Source organism: Rhinolophus ferrumequinum, chromosome 13, assembly GCF_004115265.2.
Source record: "Rhinolophus ferrumequinum isolate MPI-CBG mRhiFer1 chromosome 13, mRhiFer1_v1.p, whole genome shotgun sequence".
In the NCBI taxonomy this organism is placed as follows: Eukaryota; Metazoa; Chordata; class Mammalia; order Chiroptera; family Rhinolophidae; genus Rhinolophus; species Rhinolophus ferrumequinum.
This window is the reverse complement of record NC_046296.1, coordinates 9,312,733-9,339,387: the sequence shown is the minus strand read 5'-3', so window position 1 is coordinate 9,339,387 and position 26,655 is coordinate 9,312,733. Positions and strand designations below refer to the sequence as shown.

The 26,655-nt window shown below is 43.6% G+C and overlaps 1 protein-coding gene across 1 annotated transcript in view; it reads right to left on the bottom strand.

Moving 5' to 3' along the window:
- The window catches only part of TRABD2A (TraB domain containing 2A), a 66,153-nt gene extending 40,598 nt beyond the window's left edge, over nucleotides 1-25,555 (bottom strand). Inside the window, 4 exon segments of the mRNA XM_033124314.1 lie at nucleotides 15,578-15,674; nucleotides 15,676-16,127; nucleotides 25,317-25,341; nucleotides 25,343-25,555. Coding sequence (XP_032980205.1) covers nucleotides 15,578-15,674; nucleotides 15,676-16,127; nucleotides 25,317-25,341; nucleotides 25,343-25,422 — 654 coding nt within the window. The 5' untranslated portion in view covers nucleotides 25,423-25,555.
- Nucleotides 25,556-26,655: the final 1,100 nt, after the last annotated feature.

Here is a 26,655-nt window from a genome sequence, read left to right as displayed (position 1 = left end):
AATGGGAAGACCACGTGAAGACAGGAAGAAAACAGCTTTCTACAAGCCAAAGGAGAGAGGACTCAGGAGAAACCAACTCTGAAGACACCTTTACCTCAAACGTCCAGGGACTTCCAAAGATTTCCTCTTTCTCCAGAATTGTGAGGAAATTAATTTCTGTGGTTTAAGTCAGTCTGTGGTAATCTGTTATGGCATTTCCAGCAAACTAATATAGTCCCTTATGTCTGCTGGGACTATATTAACTGTGATTTGTACTGCATCTCCTAGGTGATAGACCAGAAAAGCAAGAAGAAAACTCCAGTCTTGTGCTATCAGAATCCCTTTACTGACCCTCCCTTCTTCTGATTTCCTCCTCTCTCATTGTCCACTCTGTTTCTCTTTCCTGTCTTCTAGGCAATGGCACCTAATTCTGAACTGTCACACCCCACAGCAGAGCAGGGAAAGGGAGAGGGGGGAGGGTGGGCAAAGGTGGAGAAGGTGTGCGGTGGGAAGGGGAGGGCCAGAACAGGAGCCCAAGGAGGATTCACAGGGATTTTGGACGTTCCAACTCCAGGAAGGGAAGTGGGAGCAGCAGGGCAAGTTGGGAGTGGGGGCACAGGCCGCTATCAGGATCCTGAGATTGGATTCAGTCATAAATTGTCTCAACACTTTCTCTCTGCCCAGCACTAGATTTATGAGGCTACCCAATAGGTGTTTTCAGCTTACAGTATCTCACAATGGCTTCTGGTCCTACGTTGGGTCAATAACATCAGCACTCTCGTTGGACAGTGTCCAGTCTATGACCATGGTAAATGCAAATGTGGCTGCCAGGTCACAAGCAAACTGGGGACCCCACTGAAGCCCCATACAGCACAAAGTGCCCCCAGAGTGTCCTCTCCCTGCTGATATTCTGCTCAGTGTTAAGCAACGTACCTGCCAAGAGCAGAGGCTCAGTATGAGCTCAGGTCCTCTCCGGGGGTGGAGTCAGGGAGGCAGGGATGGGGTCTCTTGTATTAGGGTTCCACATTTTATGATTCCACAGGCTTTGCTGAGCCAGCACCAAAGCCCCAGTCACTCCCCTTTGAGGTCTAGACAACTGTGAATGGAAAGGGAAGGGCCTCATGGAAAAATGTGAAAGGAAAGACAGTACAACTGTGTCAGGAGGGATAGAAGAAAAGACAACAGAGAAGAGGTGTCTTAATGCTCATAGGTGACATTCTACTATGGCAACAACACCCACCTCCAGAGTCCAGGGCAGCCTCGCTCTATCCCTGGGCCATGGAGCACCAAGCCTGCTGAGACTTTAACCGGCTCCTGGGAAGGTCCCAGGTAACAGCTGACCCCAGTCCCACCTGTCTTCTACCTTGCCCGTCTCCTCCGAGCAAGGTAGACTCTGCCTCATGCACGCCTGTGAGGGAGGAGGATTCAGAAGACAGATGGAGAGTTCTCCCTCCCCTCTGAAGAGACACTGGGAGTCATTCCTAGAGTCCAGGAGTGTCCTGGGGCTAACCCACCAAGAAACAGATGGCTGCAGGGGTTCAAAGGCCCTCTCTACCCCCCGCCTAGTTCACCAGGATAGGCAGCAGGGACATGGGGCAGAAACGAGGCTGCAGCGTTTCCTGAAGTGCATCTCTTATGACCCCAAAGGCCGCCGAGCAGGTTTAAATCCAGCTGAGGTCAGAACCCCCGCAGCACATGTGGTAGCCATGTAGGTGGACAAAAACATCTAATTTTTTTTTTAAGTTCGCTGTGGATGTCAGAGGGGCAGCCCAGAGCCAGGGATGGCAGGACTAGTACCTGCTTTGTCTCTGAGTCCCTGAAACAAGAAACAGAGTGCTGAGCCTATGCCAAGTACTTCAGACATGTGTCCCAAACAAGGACTATCAATAAAAGAAAAAGCTACTCAAGCCTGAGCAGACCTGTTCTCAGCTGGAAACACAGAGCTTAAGTCTGCGTCTGGAAGCTCGTGAACATCACAGCAAGCCATAAGGCACCTGGTTGATTAGATTTTACATTACTGGTCAAAAATTAAGAAGTTAAAGGATGGCCAAGGTGAAGAAATGCTGTGGGAGACCTTCCTGGGAGAGCTAATGGCGCACCCAGACTTCTAATCCATGAAAACTGTGCCATCCACGTCTGCAGTGACGCTCCATGCAGACACAGAGACAAAGTTAACACAGGGAATCAATGTCACAGGCCTGGGACATTTACAGTAACTGCAGCACCCCACCAGCCATACACAAAAACACTTAAATATTATAGAACAATGTGGAGAAAATGTCAAAAGGCAAAAGAATGAGACAAACGCAAAAAGATTGGACTTAATGTGAATTTTAAGATGCCAGTGTTCACACAGCTGTGTTCAACTTTTGAAGATAGCTAGCACACAACCCTGTTGGGTCCCATTTTAGCCAAGGTATCTATAAGTTCACTGGCCTCCCATTGGTCCTTCCAAGCTCTGCCCATTGAAATCCGACTTCCACATGTCCTGCCTGGCTGACACACTCAATGGAGGCCCACTCATTATCCAACAACCACTCGGGAGCCCCTCCCATGCTCCAGACACTGCGGCTAGAGCTGGGGTACAAGGACCAAGAAAGCACAGCCCAGCCTTCAAGGAGCCTGCACCTTTAGGGGAGGCCGTCATCATGACCCCAGTAGAGGCTTCCACTGGGACACTGAGAGGACAGTGTTGGGTCACCTCTGAGCTTGGAAGGTCTTCACCCAGGAAATAATGTGTAAGCTGCACCAACCACCAGACAGGGGGACAGCATGGGGAAGGGTTCCCAGCAGAAGGGACAGCATGTGCCTACGAAGCTCACCTGTCTCAACGAAGTCACTATTAGGGGTGTTTATATTCACAAACAAATCTGCGCATATTTTAGGAACCAGTTCCCTTTCGGAGAGTTCACATACTTTTTTTCTAGGCCTTTATTTTAAACCAAACCTACCAAGGAAGAAGAAAAATGTCAAGATCTTTATCTTCAAGCACATTCCATTTTGATTATGGAAAATGTGGAAAAGTCATCCACCAGCATTGTGGTCAATTTCAAAGATGAGACCACCTGCTATTCTTGGGATTTATGACAAGGGAACAGGAACTCCCTCAGCAAATCAGACTAGCAGGTGGACCTGGCAGGAGGCAGGGCTCAGCAGCAGAACTAGATGAGAAAACAAGGGACCGGGGAGCCCAGGCCAGCCCTGCACAGTCTCTCTGCAACCCCAGGCTGTCCACCAGGGTTACTCCAACAGGAAGCCGTCCCTAGCTGCCTCTGCTCGCTGACCCACCCACACACACACTCTTGCTGTGGCTTCTGGGAACAGAGACTTGCCAAACTCATGGGGTTGTTCTCCAGATCCAACACACTAATGGGAGAACAAGTGGCGAGACCTGCAAAGTATACAAAACAAGGCACTCTTGGCCTCCCCTGGGCATGGCAGGTCCACCCTTAAACTTCATTCCTAAAAATCCTGACCCTCTCTCCTCAGGAAGCTTTCTTTCAGGCTGGCCAGCACCTCCCCACTCCCACTCCTGCAACATTCACCAACAATAGCCAGGGACGGAGAGATGTGGCATCTTTCTAGGATTTGCCCAGCCTCGCTAGCCAGACATCAAGCTCCTGGGGTCAGGGCTGCCACCACCATTCTGCCCTCCCCCAGATCTCTCCAGTGCCCCAGCCTAAAGCATGTTATTTCTTCTATTAAGTGACTAATCCAACTAAAGAGAACTTGCTCCAAAGAAGAAAGATCCCTATCTTCCCCAATATCCCAAAACTGTGACTCAAGAAACGTACTTTTTCATAAGACCCAAAAGTATGTCCACTGGGCCCAAAGCATTGTCTAAGGTTTCACTTTGCAGGGGGGGGGGGGGGGGGAATGGCTTTTCAGCAGAGACAATGAGTTGTTAGGATCCTAGGGGTAAAGAGGGTGAGAACTGGTAGTGACACTAATGCTGAGAAGAGTGACAGCTGAAAAGGCAAATATGAAATATGTTAGTGCCATCTATTGGCAAGAGTAAACAAAAACAAAAAAAATGATGCTTTGCCAACAGCATCTTGTTCGGGTAACAAGAACACTTAGAGCACTTCTGAGTGTGCAGAGCACTTTCACACCCAGCTAACTGCCTGTTGGGATACTGAAAGCCCGGTACAGGCCTCGCACATGGAAAGCACAGCACAGCCCCAGACCTATTGGCTGCAATTATGTTCACTTTCAGATCCCATGACTCAGACCCCAAACCTACATGTCACTGGGTCCGAAAGGACAGTTTCCAATGCTGAGGAGACTGAGGCTGTCTCAAATTCCCACCCCTCCCTACCTTGGCATCAACATGGGCCGGAAAATCCTGTGGTTACACGGAGTCCTCCCGGTCGGCCCACCAGGGAAAGCAGACAGACAGTGCCCCGAGCCTGGGACCTGTGCACAGATGCCTGGTGTGGTATGACCAGGGGAATGGGATTTAGGAAGATCACTTCTCCAGGGAACCCTAAATCGCTAATGGGAACCCACCTGTGTGGGTCGGGAGGCAGTGAGAGGGTTCACTCACAGGGGAACCCCGCATGGCTGAGCCTACAGCTCTGAGCGCATGTGCTTTGTTCACATAGGTAACTGCAAGGCAGCTGGCAGATCCGAGCAGGCATGAACTTTGGGTGAAAGAGAATGGGAGTCATAACCTGATCCCATCCTGGAGGAGGAAGGGTGGTGTCTGCCCTGGGGTGGCAAGGTCAAATCCACAGACAAGAAGTAGGCATGTTTGCCCTCATGCCAAGTCAAGGTAGTAGCCCAAGGGAACAATTAGCTCTCAGGTAGTAGAGGAGAGGGGAAGGGAAAGAGAGAAGAGGGCAAAATAATGAATCATGAAGAAACTGGAACAGAGAGGCCGTCTGTTTCCTCTCCAGACGGTTACAGACTCCTTCCCTCATTTACCCCACAGAAGCTTACTGAGTACCTATGTGCCATCACTGTTTTCCTAGGACTTGGCACCAAGCCTCGTCTTTGAAGTTTAGGGCCAACTGGGCAAGGATGATTTAATACTGAAAAATCTACAGACAGAGAAACAAAGAAAGCCATAAGATCAATATATCGCTGAAAGTTACTAAGAGAGTAGATCTTAAAAGGTCTCATCACAAAATAAAAAATTTTTTGTAACTATGTACAGTGATGGATGTTAGCTAGACTTACTGCGGTGATCATTTCATAACACATACAAATATCAAATCATTATGTTGTATGTCTGAAAACTAATATAATTTATATCATAATTGTTACAATATAATGTTGTATGTCAATTATATCCCCATAAAAAAGACATCACAACAGAGCCCAAATTTTAAGTTTTCATAAAACTCAATGACTGGAACCTCTCCAGCATGTGGGGTCTCTGACTCTCATGTGTGCAGGGTTACCACACATACTCGTGAGTATGTATTAAATTCGGTTATTTTCTCTTGTTAATCTGTCTCATGTTTATTTGATTATTAGACCAGCCAGAAGAACCTTGAGGGTAGAGGAAAGTTTCTCCTCTCCCACAATTGTGTGAGCAGGATAAACTCACTGGCCGGAGCCCCACGCTTCCCCGTGGCTGTTGCAGATGAGGAGATCCTGGAGCATCTGACAGGCTGGCAGAAGGTAAGGATTCTTATCATGTCAACACACCCCCCAGATCTCTGCCTGCAAGATCCAGTGAAAGCGAAAATGGTGAGAATCTTTTTTCCGTCTTTCAATTTAGATTGGCAGGAGAAAATATTTGTGAAACTAGTCTTGAGCTAGTGACTCTTGTTCACTTGGTATGAGTATGCATGGGTTTTGTTTTTCTCTCTCAGTCTAGTTTCTCTCCTTCCATCTTGTTTTATGTCCTGAGAGCATGTTTAGTGAGGATATTTTCTCTCTGGCCTGTACCATCCAGAGAATGCACTTGCCAAGGGACACCTTGCTATCTAGCTGGCTATGACGTGTTCTCAAGGAGTTTTCTGTGTCTATCTAATCTATTATCTCCACCAGCTGGATGGATGTATGTGTGTCTGAAGGGCAGCTGAACAGGCTGGCGATCCAAGCTTAGAGAATCTTAAACTTTATTCTGTTCAATGGGGGAAAGCATGTGATTCCCTGTGTTAGGGAACAGCTGTTTAAAGACAGCGTTCCCCATCTTTCTCAGGCAAATTCTGGGAATAACTTTCACTCTTCTTTGGGGATGCCTCTTGCATCCACAGTACTGGTTTGAGTCGCTATAGATGCTACTGTCAAGGCCAGGTGCTGGATCCTTTTAATTGGAAAAACTAAATGGAAAAGAAAGAAAAAGATTTTGAGAGCTCTCAGATTGTTATAATAGCTGGTCATTAAGATTTTCTTAATAATAGAAAATCTTAATGAAGGACAGAAAGTAGCATAAAAATCAAAGTCTACTCAGATTCCTTCTTATTTGCCTTCAGACATTTACAGATCCTGTACAAAAAATAATAATAACCAGGACTCTGAAGTACAACTGTCCTGCACTGAAGAAGAAAAATAAAACAAAAAGAATGGCAAATGCTTACTAACGACAACCTAAAAATTTTATGTCCTAGGAGCTGTCAGGTTGGAAGCTCCAAAATATAGCCAGACAGAAATGTGGGCTAAACTCAACTTATGGCTAGGGCCCTAACAAACTGCTGCCAGCCCTCAAGGAAATTATAATCTAAAATTACAATGGCTATTACAAGGAATGTGCCAATCAGAAAACAATTGGGCTAAATAACGTGGACATTGATGGGGTTAAAACAAAGGTTTAGTAGAGCACTCACAAAGCTTGGATGGGCCAAGTTGACTCCCTTTAACACCCCATCCCAAGATTAACCCCAAACAAGTCTACTCTGTTTACCCCAGTGTGGAGAAATTTAAAAGACTGGAAGGAAGAGATCACAATGAGTAACCAGACCAGCAACCGCTTGAGGCTATATTCAGGCTGGTTGAACCAAGTTAAAGATTAATAACAGGACCAGGATCCCTGTGCTTGACCCTTTGCTAGGGACCCAAAGCCTTTTACTCAAAAGTGGGCAAAATGGCCAGGGTAGAAAGAGCAATTTCCAGGACTCTTTAATGTGGGAATTCATGAACTCTGGTAACAAAACCCATTGGTAAAGCCCTGACTCAGGCTACAGTTAGAGTAAAAGAATATGAAAATGTAAGGATAGAAAAGATTATGAAAATTGGAATGTTTAAACAGGCTTTATATTAAAAAAAAAAAAAAAGTCATGTCAACTTTAACTGATTGCATCTCTTTTACCTGATTGTATTGTGGAAACAGACTTTATGTCTCACTGAGGAACTGGTATGTGAAGGCTCAGTTCTTTCTTGTGGCTATCAGTGGGAAAGACTCTAGAAAGTAGTAAACTTTTTGTGCCCTCTTCAGTCCGTGGAATTGTTTAATAATGCCAGAAATATCTACCGTTTGTCCCAGCTGAAACCTGACAAGATATTTGAAAGGATTCAATAACTTTATGATCAGAAATTTGGCCAAATTGGAACCTAATGTCTGAGCCTGATAGGAATTTTTTTTTGAGCCCCCTCCCTAAGCTAAAATAAAACTATATACTCAGAGGAAAAGAAGCAAATTAGAGATTATGTAGTTAGTCAACCTAGGATGTCACTTAAGTTTCAACCCTAATTTTGAGAGCAACTGTTACCTTGCAAATCTTTGTGAAATCAGAAATACCCCTCCAGAAGCCCACCTATCTTTATCATCCCCAATTCCTAAGACTGAAGGAAAAAAAGGGAAACTAGGAACCATATGATTTCACTGATATGTGGTATATAAACCAAAAACAAGAAAAGAACAAGACAAACAAATGAGAAACAAGAACTCATAGACACAGGCAATAATTTAGTGGTTACCAGAGGGTAAGGGGGTAGGGGGCGGTAGACGAGGGTAAAGGGGGTCCAATATATGGTGATGGAAGGAGAACTGACTCTGGGTGGTGGACACACAATGGGATTTATAGATGATGTATTACAGAATTGTACACCTAAAATCTATGTAATTTTACTAACAATTGTCACACAAATAAATTTAAAAAAAAAAAGGGAGACTAGGGTGTTTCTGAAAGCACAAACTGCTTCTATGGCTCCAAAACTCCTTTGCCAAGGACAAATACAAATCTTAAGTGCTTTCTTCACAAATATTAGTAAGAAAAGGCTTTCGCCCTCTAAATAGGTAATCTTAATTTATTCTGCCAGGATCACAGTTTGGAACCAACTGCTCCTTCACATTATCTTATCCATCCTATGGCAATAATTTTTTAATGAAGGCTAGGAGTTTTCTGTTCGTATTTGTTTGTCTGTTCAAGTGTGTTTTATGGTATTTTTCTACTTCTAGATGGTATTGTTATTTATGAAAAAAAAAAGGAGCTCTATTAAATTGGCTTAAACATTAAACAAGTGCGTATATGAGAATTCTCAAAAAAAGAATAGAAACTAATCCAAATACTTTTCAGAATCACATGATCTGGGAAAATATTTGATATTAAAGCTGGTTTGAATTTGGTTTGGTTAAACAGGCATATCTTTAAAATAATCTGTATTAAACAATATTTTTATTCTACTTGGGTTTATTAGTCAAGTAAGTTCACATTATCGCTGCTGCAAAATTTGTCAGCAAGAAAACCAACTTGGTATGATAAAATTTTCATAAGTAATCTAAATTTAATTATTAGGAACAAGTAAATTAATTAAATGTAAGTACCGTGTTTCCCTGAAAATAAGACCAGGTCTTATATTAGTTTTCGCTCCAAAAGATGCATTAGGGCTTATGTTCAGGAGATGTCACACTGAAAAATCATGCTAGGGCTTATTTTCCAGTTAGGTTTCTTATTTTGGGGAAACACGGTAGGATAAAAGGCTTCTTTTTACATGAACTCTTTAGCAATAATTATATTTTTAAAAATGGTTTCCTAAATCTCTTTGGTAACTTGAAACTTTAAAGTTTTGCTAAATAAATTAAATGATGGCTATTCATGGAATGTCTAGACCATTTCCAAGTAGACCATTTTATAAGATAAAATAATGAAACATTAATTATTGAGCAAAAGTTTATCTACTTTTTGCTTATTATAGAAAAACTAAAGATATTTGGGTCAATTATCAAACATGTCTTGTGCCACATTAAAAAAAATTGTAGGGGAGGTCAGATGGCTCAGTTGGTTAGAGTGTGAGCTCTCAACAACAAGGCTGCCGGTTCAATTCCCACATGGGATGGTGGGCTGCACCCCCTGCAACTAAAGATTGAAAACGGCAACTGGACTTGGAGCTGAGCTGTGCCCTCCACAACTAGACTGAAAGACAATGACTTGGAGCTGATGAGCCCTGGAGAAATACACTGTTCCCCAATAAAAAAAATTTTTTTTAAAAAACTGTAAACTTTAAAAAAAAAAATTGTGCTATGAGGAAATTTCTAGAAATTATTAAATATGTTCATAAATATATACATTTAAAGAATACTGGTGTAATAGTTCATAATTGCTTACTTCTTAGTTTTAACTAATTGAGATTTTTAAAGGTTTAGAATTCTAATATATGCAATTAAATTAAAGCTATAAAAATTAATATTAGGGAAAACAAGAAAAGTGTACACATAAAAAATAGCATATGTTTCGGCTCTTTTTAAAAAGGGGTATGTGATATGGAGATGTATTTTTGAGAGAAAGGAAATTACTTTTGTCATAAATAAGGCTGGTTGTTTCAGAATGGGAAAGAGGAAAAATAAGACAAAAATCTGAATATAAGAAGGAATGTTATAGAAGATTTGTGGGAAAGGAATCTTGAGAAAGGAAATTTTAATCAAGTAAGTGAATTTAAATATCAAAAGTAAGGTGATGAAAAATTGTGTTTGGTTTTTTTCTCTCTGTTAAAATGACTATTGGTTTGCCACTGATATTGTGAAAATTTTTTCTGCCTAGAAAGCAAAGATTTTGTGTTTTACCAAAATAAGTTTCTGTGTTTTATGGTGTCTTAATCAGGTTCTTGATTACTTAAGAAAACTGAATCTCCTCAATAGTAAGAACTAAGTTTTGCTAACAATTATGTAAACTTCTGTATTTTTCTTTGAAATCTTCTGTTGCCACTTTGGTTAAATGGATAATTCAGTGTTGCTTCATAATTACTTATGATCCTATTTAGTCAAATGTCCAAACTTCTTGATATATTTTGTCAAACTTCCTAAAGTTTAAATTATAGAGTCTTGACCTGAGAATAACTTTGGGGTATTGCAGAAGGGCCTTTGGAACATCTCAAAAGGTTAGTTTTCTCTCCTTACAAAAGAGAGATATTAAACTAATTAGCCTTTTTTGGTGTGTTGAAATTACATGGGAAGCACTGCCAAATAAAAAATAGCATCGGGTCTTCTTTATGTTGTATTTGTATAAGAATATATTATAGATGTTCCAGAAATAAGCGTGAAATTGCTGGAAATCTCAGATGTCCTGACATAGGATATCTGTCATCAAAATTGAGGGACACACTAAAATGACTGAATCTGAGTATCAAATTGTGGCACATATGGGTGAAGTCCATTCTGTTTTTGCAAAAATGACCCCTTGTTGCCAGACTTTTGCCATCCTGACATTCTTGTAACATAGCAACAGTCTGTTCCTGAACCAGAGAAATTAAGATGGGTAAACAATGACTGTGAATTAAATGAATAGTCGGGTCTATGGGAAACCCAAAATGGCTGCTTGGTTCTTTCCAGCTCCCTAGCATTTTTTCAGTTTTTGCATTTCTTCATTCATCATAGTACATTTAAGCTGGATTTCATTCAGCTGCCACTTAGTATGAGTTATCAACGTGTTCTTGTTGTATGTATGTTTTGGCGGTGTTTTTTTAGTTTTGTTCTTGTTTTTGGATGAGTTGAAGTTTTCCCCTCCCACAAAGCTGATGCTCTCACAATGGCAAAGAAATGTTAGAAAATGTGTTTCCCACTTGGAGTACACCTTCCAAAATCTCTAGGCACCCATTTCACTGAGCAAACCATACGAGCCTTGGTGGACAGATTTGCAAACTTCTTGGAATTATCACTGACCCCATCACCCTCAAGTATCAGGCAAAGTCAAGAGAACTAATGGGCTGGTTGGCTCAGTGGTTGGAGCGCAGTGCTCAGAACACCAAGGTCGCTGGTTCGATTCCCACATGGGCCAGTGAGCTGCGCCCTCCACAACTAGATTGAAAAATGAGTTGACATGGAGCTGATGGGTCCTGGAAGAGCACACTATTCTCCAATATTCTCCAATGAAAAATTTAAAACACATAAAAAGAACTAATGGGAAAATTGGGTTCAAGCAGAACAAGTTTAATTACATAGGACTGTATGAATTGATAAGAAAGGTTATAATATTATGACTTTTTATTTGAAATATTCCTATTTTTAAAATCTTTTGTTTTCTAGATATAAGGAATTTTATTTTTCTTTCTCATAAACTAGAGCAATTTGATAAATTACACCTTTGTAAGGAGTATTGAAACATTTCTTTTCTCTCTCTCTCTCTCTCTCTCTCTCTCTCTCTCTCTCTCTCTCTCTCTCTCTTTCTCTCTCTCTCTCTCTCTCTCTCATTGATCCCTTCAGACTTTGGAAAGTATCAATGAGTATTTTCATTTTATTTTCATGGCAATATGTTGGTTTACATAAGTTCAATAAGAATCTGTTCTCTTTATAACAGGCCACAATTAGAACCCAATTATATTACAAAGCTTGACTGGAATACCATATCTGAGAGAGACATACATAGACTCGGATATGACCAGAAAACTTTAAAGAATTAAGATTGACTTTGGAAACCAATAAAAAAGCCCCCTGGAAAAACAGCCTGGTACCTTGTTTGCATGGTTCACAGTATTCTTTCCAGGTAAGGAACAAATGTTGCTTAGTGGGAGATGCAAAGAAGAACCTCAGGATATGCTGGGAATCTCAAGAAAAGAGGAATTAACCCCAAATCTATAGGTATTGCAGGTGAAGTCTAATGGCAAATATGTGGGTTGGCTTCTTAACCTCAAGAAGACTTTAAACTCAATCTGAAGATTCCTTATGAAAAATTCCAACAAAGCAGATTTAACAGTGTTTCCCCGAAAAAAAGACCTAGCCAGACTATCAGCTCTAACGTGTCTTTTGGAGCAAAAATTAAAATAAGACCGGGTATTATATTAATTTTTGCTCCAAAAGGTGCATTAGACCTGATGGTCCGGCTAGGTCTTATTTTCGGGGAAACACGGTATGTGGTAAATTATTATTCTTGCTGGGCTTATACAAATAATCAGGCCAAGTTTATTGGAATTAGACTTATTTTTCAAATAAATTAGTCTTAATTTGGTTATCTTTGGTAAAGAGGTAGGTGATTTTAGAGAGAAAAATTGTTTCGATACAAACTATAATATACCTTTGTAGATATCAGATTCTAGTGATTCTCATTGGCTTTTGAGATATATTTTTTTTTAATTTTCTACCTATAAACTGGACTGGATCCTGAATTTTTCTAGTTTTCTTAAATATTTGGCTGCAACTCTCAAAACTAACATTTTCATTTTCCCATTCTTTGACTTGGAATCATCGAGAACTAAAACCGCCCATTTCCTAAGGCCATGCAAACTAAAGTGAGACAACTTGATACAGACTTTAGAGAAATCACAACAGCTCACATACAAACAATCTTATGCCTGTTGCAGAAAGATCATCAGAGACATTCAAACTGCAGACCTGGAGATTCTCAGACTGTAACTGCCTGCCTTCACTCCACCTGAAGATGATTCAAGACAGACATCTAGAAATCGTCTTGGCTGCCTGGCTTCAGAACTCAGAAACCAGGATTATAATAACCTTTTTCTTTTGTTTCCATAGAGATGCTTCTTATTAAATAACTGATTGCTTATACCATCGCTTAACTTTGGGAGCCCACCTGCATCACTGCTTCCTGAAATGAGAAACAACTGTTTAACTGAATTGAACTTTTGTCAAGACTGGTTAAAAGAGATATAGAACAATCTATCAACTCAACTTCCCTGAAAGTTTCAGAGGAGGGAACTGTGGGGGGTTCCAGAACTAATCTCTGTGGTATGCAGATTATTTTTGAGCTAAAGACAACTTTAGCCACAGGTTCAAGAAAAACTTCTTCCCCTCCTCAACTACCTAGAAGAATTTGAATTAGAGGCTTTATCCATAAGAGATTATCAGAGATTTCTTCCTTTGACCTATCTATGACAGGGCAAACTTCTATTTACTAAAAATCTGCTCTTATCATGCTGCAATGACATTTTTGAAGCCCCCAAGACACCATACATCATCCCTAGTACAGAATGTCTTATATACCCATGTTCCCTTTCGATTTCTGACCTCTCCTGCATGTGGGGTCTCCGGCTCTCTCATGTATATGGGGTTCCCATACATATGTATGTATTAAAGTCAGTTATTTTTCCCTTGCTAAAAAATTTTTTTTAAAAAACCCTCAATAACTGCTTCCACTAGTAGCAACAACTGCTTCTGACAAAATTCCTAATAAAACAGAAATACAAGCACATTTCATTCACATCACAAAGACTAATCAATTACCAGCGTCATATTTAATGGTAAAATATCAAAGGAATTCTTATTCCAGTTAGGGAAAAGAAGGATGCCCTTTCTTACCACTACTACTTAAAGCTGTTCTAAGTATCCTAACCAACACGCTAGGGCAAGAAAAAGAAATGAGACATACTATGGAAAGGTGAAGACAAAATCATTATTTTTTTATAGTTATTTATGTCTGGTCACTAAGAAAGCAAGAGAATAAACTAACATTGTTAGAATACATGATTTCAATTAAATGGTTAAATTAATATATAAAACTTAGTAACCAGATGGGAAATATAATGAGAAAAGACTCTTTACACCAGCGAAATTTATATTAAAAACAATTAATAAACTTATGAATTGAGCAAAATCTGGATCAAGAACTCTACAATATAAAAAAGAGGATTAAAATAAATGGAGAGGATAACATGTTCTTGGATTGGCTCATAACACCAGCATGAGCCAGTGAGCTGTGTCCTACACAACTAGACTGAGAAACAACAGCTTGAACCCGAGTGGGGTGGGGGGAAGCAGAAGAAGGGAGGAAAAAAAAAAAGAATCTGTCATGAAATAAACATGACACTCTAGTGTATAACGATAGTGCTCTAAAATGTCTCTTAAATGTGTTATCTTAAGAGACAGTGCTACACACTTTCCTTCAAAGATATCTTGCTTCAAAAGATACTTTACTTCCAGGCTTTTTTTCTCTCTCAATCAGAAGTATAAAAGAAAACAGGGCTCAGGTAAAAATGCTCACAAATTTGAAACCTGTAAAGTCAAAATCATTGAGCCTTTAAATCAAAGTACTTTACTTTTACAAAACATTGTATTAAATACAGACATTGAACAAGTTAGAATAGCGGCTCTTTGGGTTTCCAAAATAATGCAAGAAAACTCCCCCAGGATATCGATGTAAACAATTAGTGGTCCCTTATCTTGTCTATAAACCTCAATGTGCCAAACAAATACTATATTTTAGCATCTGAATATTCATTAATATTATAGAATTTTAGCAAGGTAAGTTCCCTAAAAATTTCACTATCAATTCACCAACACAATTTTTAGACTGTTGAATGCCCTTAAACCCTTTAAATACCAATCTGAGTTCAACATTTCAAGATCAGCTAAGGCCTAGATAGTTGGGTTTTATTTTGAGGACTAACATCCCAAGGCCAACTACTGAGAATATCTGCAAAACAAGAATGCTTATTTCATATTGCCAAATTCCTATTGGACCCCAGAGGTATCTAGTGCACTTTAAAATATCAATAACAAATTGCGCAAAAACAATTAAACAATGGCACTTTGATAAAGTATTACTTACCTTATGAGAAGTGAAGAAGTTCTTGAACATCAACCTAAATTCCAATACCCTGAGGTAGGATCTATACGTAAGAGGAGCATACCTCTGCCTTGGAAAAGAATGTCCTGGAAGGAATGTCCTGAAGAGAAACAGCAATGATCTCCAAGAGATTGATGTTACCTAAAACAGCCATGGGCAGTATCATTTTCAAACTGGGCCATACCTTGTGACAGCCAGTATGGCATTCACGTTTTCCACATCCTCTCAAAACAACTTCTTAATGAATGACCTGAATTAAAACGAACAATAAAACCATGTAATACTTGTTGGGATGACAAGAAAAAATAAGTTTTCTCTCTTGGTAATACACAAATAACTGATATAACTGACTACTAGGCTTACTTTTTAATCCCCAGAATAATATTCTCAAGTAAAGACATTTTTCAGATAAACGGAGCTCCTGGTCCATCTTCTATATTGTAATTCAGCAGATTCACTCACACAATCAAATGTAACTCCATCATGCAAAAAGGGTTTTACCTGGGTAGCTGGGTAGCTCAGTTGGTGAGAGCGCGGTGCTCTTAACAACAAGGTTGCCAGTTCGATCCCCACATGGGCCACTGTGAGCTGCGCCCTCCACAACTAGATTGAAACAACTGCTTGACTTGGAGCTGGTGGGTCCTGGAAAACACGCTTAAAATTTTAAAAATTGAAGAAAAAAACAAGGGTCTTACCTGTGAAAAGTTCAGCCCATTCATTGGATGGCTCTGCTCTTCCACCTTTTCCACCGCCCCAGTCTGTTTCCTCAGCCGCTCGGTCTCCTGGGCAGTGTAGGTCTAAGACAGGCACCCCGCGGGACTTAATGTCCATTCTGGTCAGGGAGTGGACTGTGAGCATGACCCACCTCGGCCTCGTGTGCGCCCAATTACCGGCGACGGCATTGAAGAGGTAATCTGCATAGAGACCCTTATCACACTGGTCTGGGATCATCCACGAAGGCATCATGAGTTTGACATCCTCTAGGTGGTGGCAGTAGATGTCCGTAGGAAGCACGTACTGGAGGTTCTCACCCTGCAGCAGCATCTGACAGCGAGTGAGGGCCGAGACTGTGTAGAGGTCAGTGAGGTCCAGCTCAAAGTACACGATGCTGCTGTACTGAAAAGCCTCATTGGAATTGTAGAGGATCAAGTCCCAAACCTGGGTGTACGGGACATGGATTGTACCAAAGAAATAAGACGGCGGGTCTCTCTTTATGGTCCATAAGAAGGAATACAATTCATTTTGCTAAAAGAAAAGGAGACAACATCAAGGCATGATATGGAGGCTTAGGTGCCTAAGAGGAGAAAATAAATTGGCGAGACATCACATTGCAGGAGAAAAATTTCTAAAATATGATTCAGACTTTTGAGGCCGGGTAGATTTACCTGCTAGGAGCAGGAGTCCTCAGTGCAGCCGGCATTTCAGCATCCTTTTCCCCTTTTCAATCAAAATGTTCGTTAAAAACAAGAAAGCAATAGCAATAGCAATATTTGAGTTTGCCCCATACCTGCCCTAGCAACAAACTGGGCAGGAGTTAAAGAGGGGATTCTCAAGGGACTCCAAGGATGCACCGATATAGGTAAGGGACACCTGAGCAGCCCCCTGTTACCTCCGAGGCAGACCTGATGGTCTTTGCTTCTCGAGATCTCAAATCCAACATTTCCAAAAGCAGAGGCTCTCAACTCTGGCTGTACATTGGAATCACCTGCAAAGCTTTCAAAAGTCCGATATCTGGGTTTCCCACCTCAGACCAGTCACATCAGGATCTCTGGAGGTGGAATCACAGACAATATTTTTAAAACGCCCCTGGTGATTGCAAAGCGCAGCCAAGGCTGACATCGTGGTGCTAATGAGTCCCTGATTTCACAGTTTGCCCGTCCCATTAGGACATGCATTATCCTATAGCATTTCTTCCTTACAAAAGCCTCTGGTTCAATAGCAGAGAACTGGATGGTTGTGGGGACAGAGTCCCAGAGAGCAGTTTCCAGGCTCGCGACCTCACTTGGAAAGGTGCTGGCTCGGGTAGTAGATGGCCATCAGCTGTGACTAGTTGGCCATCAGCTGTAACCACTTAGCCATTAGGCACTGATGTAACTGCCGTGGCTGAGCCAGCAAGCACGGATTGCAGTTAGCAAGTAAGGTGTGTTGGTTGGCAAAGAAGCAGACGGCGGATTGCAGATCATGTGGATCCTACTCCCTGTGTCTCACCCAGCTGCCAGAGAGACTGGGGTGCAGGCAGACCCCTTGTTGGGGTACTGGCGGATATTTGCTTTTGTGTCTCGACCAGCCGCCAGTGAGAATATAGGGGTATGACTCCCCTATCTATGGCTCCGTGGGTGTTCCTTTTTGGCCTCACCATATCCTGCGTTCTTATGCGGGGAGCAGAACCAGAGACCCCACATGACAATGGTGTTCCACGGTTTCTCTCCCGGCAGTTTTACAGGCTGAGCCATGGTTCACTTCCACCCAAGGCCAGGCCATTGTGCCCTTTGACCTCGAGTGCCTCTCAGTCTCAACACAAGGCATTTATGAGGTGCCCATTTATTAAGAGACACTGTACAAAGAAATGTAGAAGGCAGCCCTCAAGGAGTTCAGTGCAAAGGTCAGGTATACTCATGAGGTGAACTACATAACAAACAACCCAGAAATGTGAATATCCAGGATTATAGGAAATACTTGGAAGGCATTCTATTTACAAAAGGCTTTAATTTCAACAGCCTATTAGGTAACAGGCTTTCCTGGATTGTGGGTTTTCAACTTATAATCAATCCTCATTGTTTTAGTCATGCTCTATAAAATCACCAGGACACTGACTACCGAATACTGACCACTGCTCCTAGGGGAAATACAGGATTAGGTTCCTGCAAGCTACTGGTCACGTTTTCATCAACAGATCAATGCATGACCTTGTTTCATGTGTGCTTCTGTTGAAAGACACCTTATGTAATGTTGATTCATGAACACTGAACTCACAGCCAACAACACTATAACGCATGCCTGAATGAAGCTCACCTACCACATATTTTCTCTATAAGGCACATCACAGCCTTGTGCTTAGGACCCACGCAGTCCCTCAGCACTACACTTGTGGCCACTTGAAACAGTGAAATCACCTACAAAAAGCACAAAAATGAAAAAAAGATGGCACTAAGTAGACCACGAAAGTGACACTCGTTTACTTGTTTGACAGCCAAGACGACAAGACAGAGAGCATCAACTTATTCAGCCTCAGCTGGAAATGTGTGTGCATCGGGCAACTCAAGTTTTTCACAGTGGTGGGCATGTCTGCAAATGACGGTGAAAGCACCATACGTACAGGGGTTACAAATCAATTTTAACAAGTAGGTGAATTCACAAATATGGGATCTACAAATAATGAGGATGAACTGCATTTGCATTTGTGTGTTATTATTCAAACAGCAGCCACCTGTTTTCAAAGGAAATATGACACAATCTCAAAATGTAAGACAGTTCCTTTAACAGGAACTGCTTAAAGCAGGGGCCCTATTCTCACAGCCTTCAACCTTCTCTTCTCCACCTGCCACGTTGCCGCCTTCCACAAAAACATCCCCACAAAAACACCCTCTCACCATTCAGATAAGGTCAGAGGCAGGCAGATAAACATACGGGCAGGGAGTGAGAAACGGTGGGGGAAAGTCAGCAGCAAAGGAGTCCACACCTTTCAATAAAGGATACCGGCCAAAAAGCCAAAGCCAGTGCTCGCCACACAGGAACAGGCCTGGTGCTCCAGAATGGACTTGTCAAAAAAAACTAGAAATTCTGACTTCAAATAAAATCTTCCAATTAAAAAATGTTGCCTCAATTTTCTTAAATGCCCTGCAAACCAAGCCGAATATATCTCATTACCCCCAGCCCAGAACCTTGTTTTTGAAAGTATTTAAATTACAATTCTGCTCACACACCCACCTTTCCACACACCCACCTTTTCATGAGTGCACTAATTGAGCAAAAAACTCCTACATTCTGCTCTGTCTCAGCTACCCCATTGAGAATTTTTAAAGCCACTTCATTTTTCTGTTCCTCAGTTTCCTCATCTGTAGAAGTTAGATAACAACCCCTGTCATAGGTTATGATAATAAACGTATTAGACAGGTAATTGTTAAATGAATGAACAAATGAAAAAAATGTATTTTAAAACCTATTCATGGTTAAGTAAATATTAAAAGAAGAATCACGTACAAAGTCTCCAGCCAGTCCTCAGAGATCCTCTTATGGAGTAAGGAGGGTCCCCAAGTTTTGTGAGGGGCAGCCTGCGGGGTCTCAGCTCCCACTCCCCACACAAGAACACAGGATATGGTGAGGCCAAAAAGGAACACCCATGGAGCCATAGGTAGGGGAGTCATACCACTATATTCTCGCTGGCGGCTGGGTTGGAGACAGAGGAAGCAGGAGCCACACTGTTCGCAACCCTCACTGCTCCGCTTGCCAGCTCAGCCACCGTCTTCTTGCTAGCCCCCATTTGCTGCTAGTGTAGCCACAACAGTTATATTAGTGGCCAATGGCTCACTGGTTACAGCTGACGGCCAACCAGCCACAGCTGATGGCCATACAGTCACAGTTGATGGCCATTTACTACTGGAGCGAGCACCTTTCCACGTGAGGGCGAGAGGCTGGAAACCGCGCTTCTGGTTCTGTCCCCACACCAAGGTTATTTAAAACTTCAAAAAAGCCAAATGGAAACTGCACATCTACCAAACAATGGTTGCCCGGGCTGATTAAGCAATCAAATGTCTCACTGTTGGTTAGAATTACATGAAGCTGTAGAAAAACACTACATCGCTAAGTAGGTGCTAATCAAAAGCTGAGACTGACAGTTACAGCTTTGGTTAATTTCAAACAGGTAACAAAATAATTACCTATAAATGCAACTGGTTTGCTAGAGGTGGCCTTCCAAGCATAGGTTTAGGTTAGTCATTTGTTCATTTTAGGGGGAAGAGTTGACAATCAAAGGGTTCCCAGATGGTGATACAACTGAGCACACTGACTTACATGAGAAATCCGGTCGCACAAGTCCCACACAGTCCACCAAAAAACTCCTACTGTTTCCAACTGTGAGACACGGCAAAAGGGTCAAAATGTTATTCTTAAATCCATGGGCACCTAATTCACTGTCATCTATCTGGAGACCAGAATATTAAACAAATATGTTCCCAGGAAAACCAAACCCATACGGCAAGATCATGGGGTCTATGAAGGAGGGAGAGGAACAGGGGGAACATTGCAAATTTTGGGTTGTTTTTGGTTTATTCTTACCCAATTCACGTAATCTCCCTAAAGTCCCATCCTACCTCGAAATACCTGCACTTCTATTTAAACAAAGTCTGTTCAACTATATATACCCATTTTTATTTTATTGTTGCCTTTATTAGTCTAGAAATAGGGTCACTGTATTATCTATTCACTGAAAACTGCTCAGATTAAAAAAACAACACAAGGCTCATGTTGTGGCATCCAGCCATGTGATAACAATAATGATGCTAAGAGCAGCTAGCTATTTTTGAATGTTCACTGTGTGCCAGCATTGCACGTGGATTGTCCTACTGCATTCATTCAATACTCATTTGTTCCATATTTATGCTATGCCTACCATGTGCCAGGTACTGTTCTAAGCGCTGGGCACTGGTGTATTTTAGGACACTAGGAATACAGCAGTGAATGAAACACAGTTCCCTGCATCAGGTATGGTAGTGATAACTGCTGTGGAGAACATGAAAGCAGGAAAGGGAGCAGGGAGTGCTGGGGGAAACCGGATGGGCTCTTAAATAGGATGATCAGGAAAGTCACTGAATGTCTACTAAGACATTTAAGCCTTGCAATGAAGGAGGCGAGAGGGCAAACCAGAGAGATAGATATCTGAGAGAAGAGCATTCCCTCCGGGATGAGAGAACAGCAGTTGCAAAGGCCCTGAGGTGGGGTGACTAAAGAGGAAAGCTTTAAGGTCAGAGCAAAGGTCAGAGAGGTGAGGGAGGCCAGGCCACACAGGGTCTGGGGGCTACAGGAAGGGCTTGGGCTTTCATGCTAAGGAGGATGAAAGCCAGCACAGGTTTTTGTGAGAGGAGAGACATGAGATGACTTAATGTCTTAACAGGATCATTCGGGCAGCTGTGATGAATAGATTATTGAGGGATGAGGGCAGATGCAAGGTCGTTAGGAACTTGCTGAAATAATCCAAGTGAGAGAACAGAGTGGTAGTGATAGAATTGATGAGATGTAAGAGATTCTGGATATATTCTGGAAGCTAGAACCAACAGGATTTGCCGAATTGGTTAATTAAAAACACCAAGTTGCCATCGACTGAGATGGAGAAGAAGGGGGTGGAACAGGATTTGAGGGGAAGGTCAGAATTTTGTTTTTGGCCCTGTTGAATTGAACAGTCTAGCAGACATCCAAGTGGGGAAATCAAGATGGTCAGTGGATGCATGAGTCTGGAGTTGACAGAAGCCTGGGCCACAGATTTTAAAAAGGGTATTGTCACCATTTAGATGTTATTTAAAGCCATGGGACTAGATGAACTCTCCAAGGGACTAAGCATAAATAAGAGAGAAAAGGTCTAGAAATGGTCTAACCTTGCAAAGTCATAAGAAAAAAAGTCAGCAAAAGAGAATGACAAGTGGTCAGTGAGGCTGTTAGGAAAATCAGAAGAGTAAAAAGCCAATCAAAGGAAAGTGCTTCAAGGAGGAGAAAGTAAGCAGGTGCGTTCGGTGTGGCTGATGGGCCAAAGTCAAGGATTTGAGAACTGACCTGTGGATGATACACTAAGGTCACTGGGGACCTGGACAAGAAAAGTTTTGGTGTCATTGTGAGATGAGAGCCTGCTTGGTGCCCATTCAGGAGAAAATGGGAAGAGAGGAAGTAGGAGGACACACAACTAAGTAAGACACTGGCCATTTCCAGATGGAGAAACTGGGGCCTTGAGAGGTCTCATGGCTACTTAGGTGGATCCAGGATTTGGTGGATCCAGGCTGGCTGGTTCCTGAGCCCTGGGTTTCAAACGCCACATTATGAGGCCTTAACATGCAACAGACTTTACTGGAGATTCAGAATCATATCTTTTTCAATTAATACCTTAGTAACTGCACTGTTGCTCAGGCGTGCTACCTGACTCCGAATGGAGAAAGGTCTATTCAGCTCCCCTTCCTGAGCCCTGATGACCTGCCCAGATAAGTCCATATTGACATCTTTAAGTCCTCAGGCTGCCACCTTTTCCCATTCTCTGTTTTCAGGATAACACAATAGGGGTGGAAGGAGTGCACTTTTTTTTTTTTTTTAAGCCAGTGGTTTTAAAGGATTTTTAAAGAAACAACCCTCGTCTTATAGAGCTTCTTCAATAAATGGAGTCCTACTTTGACCGAGCAGGGCATCCTGTCTCCCATTCTGCACCAGCAACTAACCCTGCTGGCCGCTGACACTGCCCTGCGAGGCGGCCAGAAGAAGAGTCTTCAGGACTTCTGATCAGGGAGCTCGGACCTTGCCTCTGAACACGGGCAGGCCCCCAGGTAGCTGCACTAATCTTACAAGTGCAACTGCCCGGCCTCCCTCATACTCACATCCTCGGAGGAGAGCTGTTTGTCTCCACAAAGGAAAATAAATTGCTCTACTACCACATTTCTCTGTCACTGTGGCCACCACATGCTACTAGAGGAGGCCATGTATTTTAACATTATGATGACTTAAGAGAAATAAAACTTAACACTATTAACATGTCCCTTCTAAACCTTGCTGCAACCGTCCTAAAAGAAAAAGACAATGGCCATGGATGATGGAGACACAAGAAGCTACAAGTTCTGTCAACTGAAACACTGGAGATTTTAACACACGTGTGTGTAATCCATACAATGAAACAAAGAAGCACAATGACAACTTGTGTAATGTGGGCTAAGTCCCTAAACTGCTGCACTCCTCAGGTCATCCCATCCCAGCTTCCTGGAACCTGTGATAACTGCACTTTTCCAAGAGTACTCTTCAGCAGACCAATTAGAATGGTACTAAAGTAAGTTGGCTTTAGTGTACCGTTTTCATTCAACACATATTTATTGAGCATCTATTATTATGGCCACACACTCTTCTAGGCACTGGGGATACAGTAGCAAACAAAGGTCCGTACCTTTATGAAGATTACATATACTTTTGTTACAATAAAAAACAAAAAATTTATCAGATGATAGTTCAGTGCTGTAGACAAAACTAAACCAGGGAAAGCAGAGAGGAGGGCAGGCAGGGTGAGAGTGGGGGTAGGGTTGACATAATCTTTAATAAGTTATCAGGAAGGATCTCTGAGAGACAGTTGAACAAAGACCAGGTGAAGTATGGGAGGAAGCATGTGGTTATCTGGGAGAAGAAACAGCAAATGTAAAAGAACAAAGGCAGGAATAGTACACAACTCGAGTTTTGTTTGAGTGTCGATAAGGAAGAGATGTCGTGCTCAGAAAAGGCTGCAGTGTCGGTGGATGGACTTTTCTGCTAAAAACTCTCTAAAGATTAACGAAAGTTGAAAACCAATCCAGCTCTCAAGCCACAGTCCTTCCAGAAAGCTACAGTAAACTGCCACATTGGCTTTTACTCTACAATCTCAAGACCCCAACCCCCTGAGGGACTCACCCACAGCGCCCTACAGCATGCAGGTCAAGCATACAGCCCTGCCACTGACTGACCTTCTGACCTCTGCAGGGGAGAGGACAGTTTGCCCACAGAACAGAACAGCAATTCTCAGTGGGCAAACTGTCCAGGGACCTGTCCGTGTCCCTACAACCCTATCAAGAGGTCTGTAAGGTTGGGACTATTTTCATAATAATATTTTCCTCTTTCACTCTCATTCTCTCACTAGTATACAAATACAATTTTCTAGAGGCTACAGGCATGTGACATCACCACTCTGACAGTTAATGGCACATGTGTTTGTGTACTCTTGTGTTTTACTAATATTTACATTAACCCACATAAATAAAAGTTCTTTGGCGACCTCAATACTTTTTGAAAGTGTAGAGGGGTCCTGAGACCAAACAGTTTGAGAACTGGTAAATAAAAGACCCATGAAGACAGATTCAAACGAAGAGAGAAAGATCTTGTTAAGACTCACTGGTTGTAATATAATTACGAGTTGGTAATAGATTTTGTAAAAGTGAGACATTCTGCTTTCATATGAAAGGATGGACTTCTGCTTTGTGTAACTGAACGCGCAGCGGCCACAACGCAGCAGAGATTGAAACTCTCCCTGATGCGGACTTCCCTCTCCAGACCCCGCGCCTCCCGCCTTCCTACAGGGAGAATCCGCGGCCCAGGCGCCTTAGAGACACAGTGCGGCTCTCCGGCCAGCTCCCAGCGCCAGGAGCCGCTCGATTAGGTCACCCTCTCCTTTGCTGCGCTTAGGTCGATGACTAAAATTCAGAATAGCCAAAGGTGGACGAGGCCCCAGGTGCTACGCAGGCGTCAGCGAAGATGAGCCGACCCTGAACTCCGGCACCGGCGTCCGAGGGCGCACAGGCCACCCGAAGGACAAGCCTAGGTTCCACCCTCCCCAGTGCCAGGGATCCAGAGACAGGACCCACCGATACAAACACAAAATTCAGCTTCCACGGCGCACAGACTAGAGGGACTTGGGAACAACAGAAAATTCCGAGGGTAAGAAAATTGATCAGGAGAAGGAAACATTCATCTCAAAAGAGGTCCAGCCTCCGAGACGCGACACTTGCCCGGTGTCCTCTCGGCTTCTGCTCCTTTAGGGCTGGTGGACCACGGCAGTTCACTGGGCCTCCCTCGCCTCGATTGCCCTCACCCGCACAACGCCGATGCGAACAGCTAAGGAAGCGCCCAATGCGAGAACACGAGGCTACCAGAAGTGGTCCTCCGCCAATGCGCTCTGTGACCTGGAGCACAAAGGTCCCTCTCTGAGCCTCAGTTTCCCAGATCGGTAAAATAAGGGGAATGGCTTCGGCTCCCCAAAATCCCTTCTAACTCAGGACTGAATAATACGAAGGTTAACGCAAGCAGTTGCAGGGTGTTTTCACCATTTCAATAAGAGCAGGAGAAATTAAACACTGGGGAAGAGAGAGGGGAAGAAAGTTCCAAAGTATAATAAATGTGCCCAAGTCCGGGACCCACACAGTCTTGGCCGATTCGTCCCACAAATGTTCCCGACGCAGGCTGGCAAGAACCAGGAGACCTCGGCGGGTCTCCCTTGGGCTGACCAATGGCGAGGGCTGGGGGACACGGTCTCACGCGGCAGCAGGGCTGCGCTGCCTCCTAAGAGGGGCGCGGCGGTGTGCGTGAGCAAGGAAGCTCCGCCGTGGGACGTGGAGCCCCCCCCCCGCAGAGTTGGCTCTGGGACCGAGTGCGCTGTGCTTCACGGGGTTCAGAAGGTAGCCATCCGGGAGGTGCCGGGAAGACGCCCGCCCGCCCGCGCCGGACGCGCCTTACCTGGGGCTTGAGCTCTCAGTCAGAAGGCGGGCGCGCCGCGCCGCGGTGCTGCGTGGGTGAGCTGGAGGCAGAGGGTTGGCAGCAGCAACCAGCTCAAGCGACTCATCCTCCTCACGGCGTCTCCCAGGCCTGGGCGCGGCTGCAAGGAGTGAGGCGACAGGGGCCGCGCGGCCAGGCTAGTTGGTGACCGCGACGCTGCAGACCGGCCGGGCGCCTGCCATGGCTCGTCAGGCTCGGGGGCCGGGGCTCGCCGGCTGCCCCGCGCCTCTCGCGTGCTCCCACTGCAGTTCGGGCGGCCACCTCCCGGCGGGGCCCCGCGAACCTGGCGGCGGCGACCACGTGGGACCCAGCCCGACCCCTCCCAAACCCTGCCGCTAGTCAGCCCAGCGCGGAGGCTGCTGCGGATCCCGGGCCCCAGATTCTCCTGCCCAAACCCTGCCAGGGCCGCCGGCCACCTAGGGAGCCCGAGAGATGGGAAAAGTGAGGTTCCAGCACTTTCTAAGTTCAACCTAAAATCGTATTGGTTCTTGCCTTACGGCTGTGTTTATGCTGCCAGTTCTGAAGGTGCCTCTTGACTGAGATAGACCAAAGAAATAAACGAAAGGCTATTTTTAAAGGAAAGTTCATTTAAACAAAATCGCATGACAGTTGTGTCTATAAAAGAGGGGAATAGTCAATGTGTGCATTCGCTTCAAGTCCGGAACCACAAAAGCCGGCACTCCATTAGGGCCCTCTTAAGGGATTTGGGGGAATAATATTAAGAATGTGAACACCAAACGTGAGAGGTTACTGCAAAGATTACATGAGGACATTTGTGAAAAGCACCTTGTTTGGTGCACATAGTAATCTTGCAAAACGCAGTCGCTCCCTTTCCACTCCAAACGACCCTTTAGTAAGAAAAAATTATAGAAGCAGCTGTGGACAGCCTCTCGTGTCTCCCATCTAAGGCCAGAATTCTTCTCACACAGCAACCCAGCTCCAGGAAGAGCTGTTGTTCACAATCTTAGCTGTAGAGGGCGCAGCTCACTGGCCCATGTGGGATTGGAACCCCGACCTCGGTGTTAGGAGCGCAGCGTTCCAACCACCTGAGCCACCAGGCCGCCCTGCCAGAATTCTTTTTACCACCTCTCTTTACAGCCCAGGCTTATGCGTGATTAACTTCTGAGTGGTGTTTAATGGAGAACTTGCAGCAGGGCATCTTGTTTTAAATCCCTGTCCATTTTGAGACTCAGAAACTGTGGAGGACAGAGGGGTGAAGAGTGGGGTTGTCCATATTTGCACGCCATGGAAGGAGGCGTTTTCTGAGACCCCGAAGCCCATCCAGTAAAGACCCCCTGGC